This window comes from Lactuca sativa, chromosome 5, assembly GCF_002870075.4.
Source record: "Lactuca sativa cultivar Salinas chromosome 5, Lsat_Salinas_v11, whole genome shotgun sequence".
Lineage (NCBI taxonomy): Eukaryota > Viridiplantae > Streptophyta > Magnoliopsida > Asterales > Asteraceae > Lactuca > Lactuca sativa.
The window spans coordinates 347,189,403-347,201,265 of NC_056627.2; the positions used below are offsets into that span (position 1 = coordinate 347,189,403).

General features: G+C 34.6%; 1 protein-coding gene across 1 annotated transcript; it reads left to right on the forward strand.

The window, feature by feature from the left end:
* Positions 1–5,859: 5,859 nt before the first annotated feature.
* LOC111912782 (protein LIGHT-DEPENDENT SHORT HYPOCOTYLS 5) lies at positions 5,860–6,846 on the forward strand. The gene has a single exon (XM_023908510.3). It carries the CDS (start codon positions 6,079–6,081, stop codon positions 6,730–6,732), a length of 654 nt encoding a protein of 217 aa, XP_023764278.1. The 5' UTR covers positions 5,860–6,078; the 3' UTR covers positions 6,733–6,846.
* The last annotated feature ends 5,017 nt before the right edge of the window (positions 6,847–11,863 follow it).

Below are 11,863 nucleotides of genomic sequence, written 5' to 3' on the forward strand. Positions count from 1 at the left end.
ACAACACTAACACTGTAAGCACGAAGCTTAGTGAGTTCCCCAAAATACCACACATAAAACACATATTAGCCACTCGAGGCTATAACTCTATGGGTCCGTGCACCCAACTCTGTGAACCCTCAGGTTCTAACTCTAGGAACCTTCCGGTTCCAACTCTGTAATCATGTACAGCATAAATCACATAGATATAACGCAGTACAACACATAGCATACACATAACATACATACACTAACTCATAGCTCTGATTACCTACTCAAGGTAAAGTATAGTGAGAAGACTCACCTCGCGTATCTCGGTATCTCACGAATCCTGGAAATCCCTCGTGCTCGATCCTCCGAGCTCTAATCCTCCAATAACATCACATGACTCTAATTAACACTTTTTATCTCTAAGGTTGACTATCCTTAAGAAGTCAACACAGGTCAACGGTCAACGGTCAACGGTCAACTTTGACCGGACTCGGCGAGTGCACAAGGGCAACTCGGCGAGTCTAGACGTTCTCACCAACTCTCTAGGATCCCCTTTCTACTCGTCGAGTACTCCCCCTGACTCGACGAGTTTCACCTGGCAGAATCGCGGAGCCACCCCGACTCAACTCGCCGAGTCTCAAGAACGACTCGGCGAGTCCCAGCTTGACTCAGTCCACTTGACAACCTTCTCTAACTCGCCCTGACTCACTGAGTCAACCCATGACTCGACTGAACCACTCACTGGCCGGTCCAAGGCAATCTTCAAGCTACTCGCCGAGTCTGCTCATCGGACTCGGCGAGTCCATGCCATGCAATCACTCAAACTTGCTTCTAAGGTCAGATCTATTCCAACAACTCATAGATCTGGCCTTCCTAGACTGATTCACCACGTAAAGCCCCAGACTTGGTGCATAAACAACCTCTATATGACCATATATGAAGAATTATCAACAATTATCACTACTCAAGGTCATAACCTCCATTGTTCTCTATAAAGCTTGATATATGAGGCTCTTTGGACCTCTATGGATCCAGATCCAAAGCCTCATCACTAACAAGGGGCTATTTGGCCATCCAATTAACTCAACAAAGTCACAAGAAACCCTAAAATCACTTATACTTCACAAAACAAGAGATGAGCCGAAATCATACCTTTAGATTGAAGGGCTAAGCTTCAAATCCACAGAATAGCAATCTCCTTTGTCTCCTCTTGGCTAGAACCTCCCTCTTCTTTGCTAAACAACACACAAATGTCAAGAAATGCTTCCTTTCTCTCTCAATTCGCTAAAGCACTCTAGGGTTTCTCTCTATGGGCTGTTGGGTGCAAATGACGGCCATAAGGCCCTTTAAATAGGTCCCAAACCCGAGAAATTAGGGTTTCATTAAACAACGTGGACTCGCCGAGTCCAGACGAATCCCGCGTCCAGAATCGCGACCCTACTCGGAGAGTCTGAGCTCCAACTCGCCGAGTCCCCTCTCAAAACACCAAAAAATCAAAACAATAAAGATACCTGGAAATCCGGGTTGTTACAACTAAGTGCCATTGGGTGTTTTGAGGTCTTATAAGTCAAGATTGAGCATCCAATGATCAAGTCCAAGCCTTAGGAAGCATTAGGGGCACAATATCACCCATTTATAGAGTTTACGGCCTAAGGACCATTTCCTTACGAGTGTACGGCCGTAAACTCTATGTGGACATGTTTTCTTTGATGTTTAAGGTCTTTAACACTTCAAGTATGTGATCTAGGCTAGTGCCCAAGGCCAAAGAAGGGACTAGGGTGCATTTTGCCCCACTTATAAGGGTTTACGGCCCAAGAACATGTATTGGCCATAAACACCTTTGATCTTGTGTTTCTTTGTGATTTCTAAGTGCAAACAAGTCCAAATCAAGTGTATAACAAGCTAGGATAAATGTACTTACAATCTAGAAGCTTGATTGGGTGTTTAAGGTCCAAGAACACTAGTGTGTGTTCTTGGTGAAACTAAGAACACTTGAAGATCTACATAAATGGAATGATTTCACAGATGAAATCATGTAAGATCTCTAGATCAAGTAAGATATCAACTAGTTAGGGCAAGAAACACTTACAAATTTGAAGATCAAGAAGCAAAATTGGATGATACTTGAGAGGATTTCGAGTTCTAGTTCTTGGAATTGTGAAAAAGTGATAAATATGACTAAGTGTCATATTTATACCCCTTAGGGTTTACGGCCGTAAACACCAGGTTTAGGCCGTAAACTCCAAACTCTTGGAGTTTTGAGACTTTATTGTTGCACAATAAACCCTAGGGCATCCTCTCTCCTGTTATCTCTTGAAGTACTAGGCTTTAGAACACTCAAACTAACTCCAAAACAGTTTAAAATTTAGCAATTGAAAGTTTGACTTTGATTGAATGCAAGGATTGTTATAAGATAGAAATTTCGAGTTGTCACAAAGTAGGTACTTTGACTATGTCCTATTAGTCTTTTACTCCTGTCTCTCAATATCCTTATCCCTAGTATATAGGCAATTTCTCCAAGGTCCTTCATAGCGAAACACTTCCCAATCCAGGACTTAACCTCCTGTAAGGTTGGGATGTCATTTCCTATGAGCAGTATGTCATCTACATACAATACCAGAAAGCTCACTATACTCCCACTAACTTTGACATATACGCAGGACTCATCCTCGCTTCTCGAAAATCCAAACTCTTTGACTTTCTCATCAAAACAAAGATTTCATCTGGGAGATGCTTGTTTTAATCCATAGATAGATTTCTCAAGCTTACATACTCTATTAGGGTACTTTGCATTGACAAAACCCTCTGGCTGACTCATGTAAACATCTTTAGCCAACTTTCCATTAAGGAAAGCGGTTTTGACATCCATTTGCCATATTTCATAGTCATGAAATGCATCTATGGCCAGCATAACCCTTATAGATTTAATCTTCGATATTGGTGAGAAGGTCTCATCATAGTCAACTCCATTAGTTTGAGTAAAACCCTTCGCAACCATTCGCGCCTTATATGTGTGTACTTTCCCATCCATTTCAATCTTCTTGTTGAAGATCCATTTGCACCCGACTATCTTACAACCCGGTACATCGTCAACCAAGTTCCAAACTTGATTGTCATACATGGAGTGAATCTCATTTTCCATAGCCTCTTTCCATTTTGCAGACTCGGGGCCTGTCATGGCTTCCTTGTAGTTATTAGGTTCATCCAGATTTACCAGTGTGTTATCACTGATAAATGTATCACCTTCAACTGTTATATGAAAACCATATAACACCAGTGGAACATTAACTCTACTTGAACGCCTGAGAGGTACAGACTCGTAAATAGGCTCAACCGGAGTTTCCTCCTTGGGTTGGGTGCTAGTGTTTGAGGTTCCTTCACCGCTTAAATCTTGAAGCTCTTCAAGGTCAATTTGCCTTCCACTGTCTCCTTGGCATATGAGCTTTCTCTCACAAAAGACTCCTTTCCTCGCAACGAAGACAACATTGTCATTGGGTCTATAGAAGAGATATCCAAAGGACTTTTGCTGGTAGCTGATGAAAATACATCACTCACTCCGAGGTTCGAGCTTGTCATGAGTCTCACGTCTCCCAAAAGCCTCGCAACCCCAAAATTTGATGTGGTCTAACGAGGGAACCTTCCCTGTCCACATCTCTTGAGGTGTTTTGGAAACCTTTTTGGTAGGGACTAGATTAAGGATATGGGTGGCAGTCTCTAAGGTATGCCCCCAGAATGAGATAGGTAACTGACGACACACAGTTTATATGACTAGTCCAGTCCGATGTCATTGACCGCGTACCAATAACACCAGACTGGGGGGACTTGATGATATATGGTCCATTAGCATGGCCCAGACCGCTCTAGCGTGCTGGCCTGGCCTGGCGCGCTCCTGCCAACCTTGTCGGGGACTCCCTTGCCAGCCTCATTATGGACTCTCTTAATTGTTTATATGACTAGTCAAGTCCGATGTCATTGGTCGCATACCAATAACACCAGATTGGGGGGGACTTGATGATATATGGTCCACTAGCATGGCCTAGACTGCTCCAGCGCGCCAGCCTGGCCTGGCGTGCTCCTGCCAGCCCTGCCTGGCGTTCCCTTGTCGAGCCTTGTTGGGGACTCCCTTGCTAGCCTTGCTGGGATTCTCCTATCGGCCCGACCGGACGCTCCATTGACAGCCTTTCCTGGTGCGCGCCCGCCACCCTTTCCTGGGGCGCGCCCGCCAGTCCCGCCCGGCGCCTCCAGGCGGCCTCGCCCAGCTCCTTGCTAGTTGGGCCTAAAGTGGGTTGGCCCAAGGCCTGACCTAATTCCCCTTGACCTAATTGTCCCATATATGATGAATAGTACCTCCTCCATGGAGAGGGACATTTCCCTGAGGATCTTCCCCCACGGCTCAACCGCCACTATACCCCGGCCGGGTGGCTCAGCCACTATATGTATTTAAAAAAACATAAAAAAACCTATTGGTTATATATCTTATTTAAAATATGACAACTTCTAAATCGTATAGTTAAAATGAGGATGGAAAGACACAGTGATATATCTTTTTGAAATAACAAATATTAACACTACTCTTGACATAAAAAAAAACCGTATAAATTGTTTAGATACATAACAAAATCGTTGTTAATTTGTTTTTAATACATATAACCGAAAAAACGATTTTAGAACTAGCTACCCAAAAGAATTTATACATTTTTTTATGTCATGAGTAGTGTTAATTATTACTATTTCAAAGGCATAAAAAAAATATTTTTACAAAAAACGTATTTTTTATACGAAAACGTATTTTTTAAAGACAAAAAATATATATTTTACGTAAAATAAATACATAAAAATACATACAATTTGTTTGTAAAATATTATTTTTTATAATACGACTAAAATACATTTTGTTTTATTTAAAAAAATTATGTAAAAAAAATGTTTTTTATAATTTATTTATTGTTTATGTTTTAACGATTTTGTTAATATATAAATTACTTTTAGAAAAGAATGAACCAAGAGAGCATTTAGCTCAATTGGTTAGGGCTTTGGTAATTTAAAAGGTGGAGGTCATGAGTTCGAGCCCTCCCCTATAGCAATTTAATTGTTATTTTCAAAGAAATTTTAAAAATGGTCCCTGTAGTTTAGTAAATGTCACCAATTCAGTCCCTTTATACTTGAAAAGACGAAAATGCCCTTACATATTCAGTCCCTAACGGCAGAATAGTAACGACATTAGTAAAAAGGGACATCTATGCAAGTTTTGTAAACATGTGGTGTTCTTTGACATATACAACAATTCACCACGACCATTACCCACCACTAAGCACCAGGATCGTGTTCGTGGTTAGTGGTCGATGTCACGTCAACCACGAAACCCTTCGTATAAGAGCACCCAAATCGGTCTTTCGGTGATCTCTTGCAAATGACATGGAGGTCTTTCAACTGAGTTGCAATGCCACGTATCTTTTATATTGTTTTTCTCTACAATAGTTTGAAAAACACCTCAATAACAAATAATTATAATGAGTAAAAGGATATATATATATATATATATATATATATATATATATATATATATATATATATATATATATATATATATATATTAAGTTTTATAAATTAGTTGTTGATGTGTTAATGGGGTCCATTTTGAAAATATAATTTTTATTGTATTGATGTGGGTGGTCTCACCTAGCGTAGTTGAAAGATTAATGGCATCGCACGGATAATTCAAATTTGTTGTCACAAAATTTAATTAGACTTTTTTTTTTAAATCTCCATTTAGACCTTGTATGTACCAAAAATTTGTGCCACGCATTCATTTCACAAGTAGGCTTTCCTGTGAAAATGGAAGTTAAACCATGCAAAAATAGCCCTCAACATATTATAAAGGAACTGTGGATCCTACAAGAATAATAAGACTCTCTTGAGTCTTGCCCTTGGCGAGAAGGAGGAGCCTTCATTCATATTACTTTTCTATATTACGTCCCATCATATCTCTCTCTCTCTCTCTCTCTCTCTCTCTCTCTCTCTCTCTCTCTCTCTCTCCACCACCCTTCTTCCACAATCAATCAATCAATCACTCCAACCCAAAAACAGAAATTTTGAATCTTCCCAACTATGGATTTGGCATCAGGATCCGGTTCACACGACCCTGGAGAACCTCCAGGTCCATCGCAGCCTGGTGGTGCAGTTGAGTCGCCTACCGGAAGATCAAGGTTACAAGCCACGGCAACACAATCACTCAGCAGATACGAGTCGCAGAAGCGCCGTGACTGGAACACGTTCTTGCAGTATTTAAAGAACCACAAACCACCGTTGACGCTAGCTAGGTGCAGCGGCGCCCACGTGATCGAGTTCCTCAAGTACCTCGACCAGTTCGGGAAGACGAAGGTTCACGTGACTGGATGTCCTTACTTTGGCTACCCAAACCCACCGGCGCCGTGTGCTTGTCCACTGAAACAAGCTTGGGGGAGCCTCGACGCGCTCATCGGCCGGCTCAGGGCGGCGTACGAGGAGAACGGCGGCCAACCGGAGTCAAACCCGTTTGGTGCTAGAGCGGTGAGGATATATTTGAGGGAGGTGAAAGATAGTCAAGCCAAGGCTAGAGGTATTCCATATGAGAAGAAGAAGAGAAAAAGAGCTGGTGGTAGTACGCCGAGCACCACCGCAAAGGCAGCAAATACGTCGGTGGATGATGGTGCAGGTGGTGGTGGTGGGGATGGTGGCATTATTTCTAGTAGTGATTCTGCTCCTGTCACTTCTACATTATAGTATTATTATAAAGTAAGTTTTATATTATTGAGAAATTATTTGTAAACAATTTTCGAATTATTACTTCAAATTAATATTAATTTATAAGAACCAAAACATAACCATTATTAAGTATATATGGTTTCATTCCTCATTTTCCCTTATAAAACATAATTGTTAATTATTAATTGATGTTTTGGAATTAAGACAATTGTAGTTGATTACTTTACTCGTCTTTTTGAACATTATGTTTGGCTTTTTTAACTCTTGTTTTACAAGAAGCATAAAATGTAACGTTTTTTTTATTGAATCTAAAATCTTTGAAAAATGTTTATTTAACTTTACTTCGTGATATCAACTTTTTTGGTTTTTTACTCCACTAGATTTATTCAAGGTACCTTCCTCTTCGTGAAATTATTTGTTTTACAGAAGAGGGTTACGATCTTAATCACTTGTTTTTCGTCATACTTTCACATAATTCTTTAGCATATTGACTTATGTTTTCTGTGTCTAGAAACGTAAGTGTCCACTTGAATTATTCTATGCTGAATTTTTTGTAACCTAAATATAAGGTAGAAATATCAGTTTAAAAAGTGATTTCACATCTAAGTTGGCATCTAGATCTCCACTACAAACCCTAAATTTTCCCAAACACCTTCCTCTTCCATGATCAAACTTTTAATTGTTCGTTGCTACAAAATGTTAGCGTTTGGGGGTTTCACTAAATCAAAAAATGGCTGAAGATTGTCTGGTTGGATTATATGATGTAAAGATAAGGTCCAAGACTAAATAAGATTAAAGACCATTTTACCTATAAATTTCAACAAACAGATATTATAAAAACAATCTTAACAATCATGGAAAATAAAATGAAAAGTTGGTGTGTCTGCATATATATATATATATATATATATATATATATATATATATATATATATATATATATATATATATATATATATATATATATATATATATATATATATATATATATACTGAGACCAGCTAGTTATAAAGTTATTAAGTTGTAGTTTTTGTATATTTATAAAGTTATTGTGTCTAGCTAGTAAGCCATAAAGAAACAATCATATAAATACTGAGACCAGGTGGCTAATTAATTTGTTAGACTCATAAATTTTTAAATAAAAAAAGTAACAACCCTTTAGTTTGGCTCAATAAGATGGTTATTTAGTTTTTCTGTTAATGAGTATTTTTTATACAATTTCATTTTATTTTTCTTTTTCACTTTAACTCTATCTTTTGTGCGATGCTTCTATTTTTTAGCATTCACATATTTGTTTTTAACAAAACATTATCTCAATACGGTCAACATGGTCGACCATTTTTTAATAGATAGTACAATAGATAGAACAAACAAAAAGAGTGAAGTAATTGGTACACTTGTCTAGAAATAACTTTCGTCATGCAATAACAAAAATCTTTTACTAGCATTATCGATGGGTCCCCGATTTTATTGTGGGTATGAGATTCAACCAAAAATCTTAATGTAATTTTGAGGGAATTTAGAAAGGGGACAAAACTATATCTGTGAATAAATAAATAATTTTTCATCAGTGTTGTTATTAAAAGACCCCATCAAACTATATATCAACACCATAGGCTTCTATAATAAGCTCATTGTTGTATTAATTAGAATTAAATAAACATGGTAAACTCAAAATTCTTCCAAGGATTTTTTTTTTTTACTTAGGCAAATATCTAGTTTGGGGAGGAACAATCATCTTCACAATTGCTATTGTATTCTTGTAGGATACATGTCATAACAATGTGATTCAGATTAGTTGTCATTTTAAGCAATATATTTTACATACATCAACATACTAATTTCATAAATTTTAGGTGATGTATTTTTTGTTAATAATATGCAAAATAGCAATATACTTTATAGTTTACAACTTTACATGTTAATCTTTTTTTAAAGAAGCCGCCTCAAAATTGAATTGTGTGGATTCGAACATGAGTCGATTTTATTTTGGACTGTTTTATACCTAGTGATCACCATTATGCCATCTTACGTATTTGCAATTTTTATATTTTAGTTATTGTATTCTATCACAAGTTGTAGTCACCCAAGTTATAATGAGTATATTTTAGCAAATAATTGGGTACACTGAAGTAAATTGTTCATAAAATGCTATCATGTATAAAATGTATTGTTTAAAGGTAAATTGTTCTAAAATATGTTGTGGTATATATATTTTTAACATAAAAAAAGCAATTGGTGTATTTATACAGCAAATTCATTGATTTTAAAGGCACTGTGCAAAAAGTTAAAAAGAAACCTTAAGTTATATATAAAGTTCGACACATAATAGATTGTCGCTAATTATATTAGTAACTAAGATTAAAAATAGAAGAACTTTTCTTTTAAAATTAATCAGCGACAGAACCACGATAGAAGCCATATGATTTCAAAGTATTTTGGACAAGTTAATACGTTGCTAACTAACTCCATCGCTAACTGTGTCACTGCTCTGTTGTTGTTGGTAAGGTTGGCAATTGATGACACGACACGACAAAAATATACGACACAAAACGAAATTAGGACAAAACTGAAATTCAAATTCGTGTTCGTGTCAAGTATAAAAAACACGATGTCGTGTTGTGTCGTTTTCGTGTTCAAAATTCGACACGGAATTGATACGATTAAGCATTTATCTGTCGTGTTTTTTGTGTTTGCCGTGTTATATATGATTAAGTATTAGTTAAATAAACTAATTTTTATGTTATGTTATCTTTTTCGTGCCGTGCCGTGTTTGTCGTTTTTTAATCGGTTCGTTTTCGTGTTAGTTAAAAAAAAAACATGACATCGTGTCGTGTCGTGTTCGTGTTACATAAAACATTGTCGTGTCGTGTCGTGTTAGACAAAAACACAACACGATTGCCCGATTTGCCACCCCTAGTTGTTGGCCTTTCGCGACGGATTTTCCGACAAAAATTTATATTGTTGATTCACACCTCATACTTCTCTAGCAGCCCCACAAACATAAGACTTCATCTCAAAACTTTCAAAACCATTTCAAATATTTTTTGAAAAAAATAAATTTAATTAGACAATTAAGGGTCAATTATTCATTGAACAATAAGAACGTGAAAAACATATTCTTTGACACAGCTTTGAAGGTTTTTGTGTGGAAAACATTTTCTTTGCCACCGATTTTGACCCTACATTTCGGAAATAATTATTACAACATACTAATGAAACAATTAAATATAATAATTAGATTTATGAATATCCACATATTTATCTTAAAATCTGTTATCAACTTGACTCGTTGTCTCGTTCTCTAAAATACCTGTTGATAAAAAGTAGTGCTGGAAGGGAAAAAATACATATAGATGGTATACATGTTTCATATAGTTTTGTTATATAATTCATACTTTTAAATCAAATAATTAAGTATTATATCTTTAAAGTCAGTGTGAGGAAATACATAAATATTAACCAATTTTGGTATAATTTTTAGTTTTAAACATTTTAATTTGACAACACACTTTAATTCTTTTAGGCAATCAATTACCAAAAATAGCAACATGCAACCTATTTTAAGCAGATCGCCTAAAACAGAAGCAAGTATGTGCGTGGAAATAAAATTTTAAACTAGAACTGAACAAAAATAAGTTATAACTTTTAGTTTTTTCGATAATTATGCAAGTGTTGGAATATGCTAATAAAATAATAATATTCTATTAATGTACGTTGTTTACTTCATTGTATGTTTTCTACATGTCTAATTATTATTCAGCGATTTCTCTTTCTGTTTAGGTAATTTAGTTGAAACAAATTCATTCTCTAAGTAATATTATTAACAATATGTTAAAATATGAAATACTAAATAATTTTAAATGTATTAAAAAATTAACAAAATACAGCAATATTAAACAGTTTATCAAATATATTAGATAAAAATTAAAACAATATTTACAAATATGTAGGGACGATTATTTTGTATTAATTGATTTTTAACTGATTGATATTTAATCGTATATTTTAATATTTTGCATTATGACTGGGGAATTTGTTCGAAAATTAAAGAATCTTTTACCAAATTATTTAAATACAAATTTTATTTCAATTACAGTGATTATATATATATAAAAAAAGTTATTTACTAAGGACATCTATCACCCACCTCCAAACTCAATTTTTTCCTCAATTTCTTTTTTCATTCTCCTCTAACCCTACTTTATTTCTACCTCTATTTTTGGAGATATGAACAATATCTCCAAAAATACAGAAGAACGCTATTTATTTTTTCAAGAATTGAGTTAATGTTTGAGTTGCCAATATTAGTTATTCTTTTCTTTATTTTATACATTTCTAGTTTATTTTTGTCTACCAACCAATTAAAATTTAAATTTAAGATTTAATATTTGTAATATCCTGTTATATATTAAGTTATATTAATTAATCATAAATATAGACTTTAATATTTATTTATCGAATTCATATAAAAATTAAATACTATATAATAAAAAGATTTGAAACATGGTAACATATTTTATAAAAACTTATAATTGAAATATATCTTACAAACACGATAACGTATTTTAAAAAACATGTTGTATTCCATAACATAATTACTGCATACATTATTTTATATAATATGATAATCAAAGATGAATGTGATATTGACGTCCCGAACTCCTGATTGAAGATGCGAAAGAAGAGGTTGAAACAACAATAGATGAAAATCCAATAATAATTAATTCAAATTTATTATATATAAACAATTTATTTTGTTATAAATTTATGATAGTATAATTTATAATATTATTGTAATGAAAAAAATATAGAATATATATATTTTTAAATTTAATTAGTTGATATATATATATATATATATATATATATATATATATATATATATATATATATATATATATATATATATATATATATATATATATATATATATAATGGATGCAAGGAATATCTTTTTTAGGATAAAAAACAGAGTAAAAACAGAATAGAATTTGAGATGAAATACTGTATATCCTATCTTTTTATTTCATTTATATATATATATATATATATATATATATAAATAAGTTAAAATGGTATAAGATGACTAAAGGAGGTCAAATATTACTTTCCACCCGTGTATATATATATATATATATATATATA

Coding starts and splice junctions, on each gene's coding strand:
- LOC111912782 (XM_023908510.3), top strand. CDS start 6,079: ATGGATTTGGCATCAGGATCCGGTTCACACGACCCTGGAGAACCTCCA.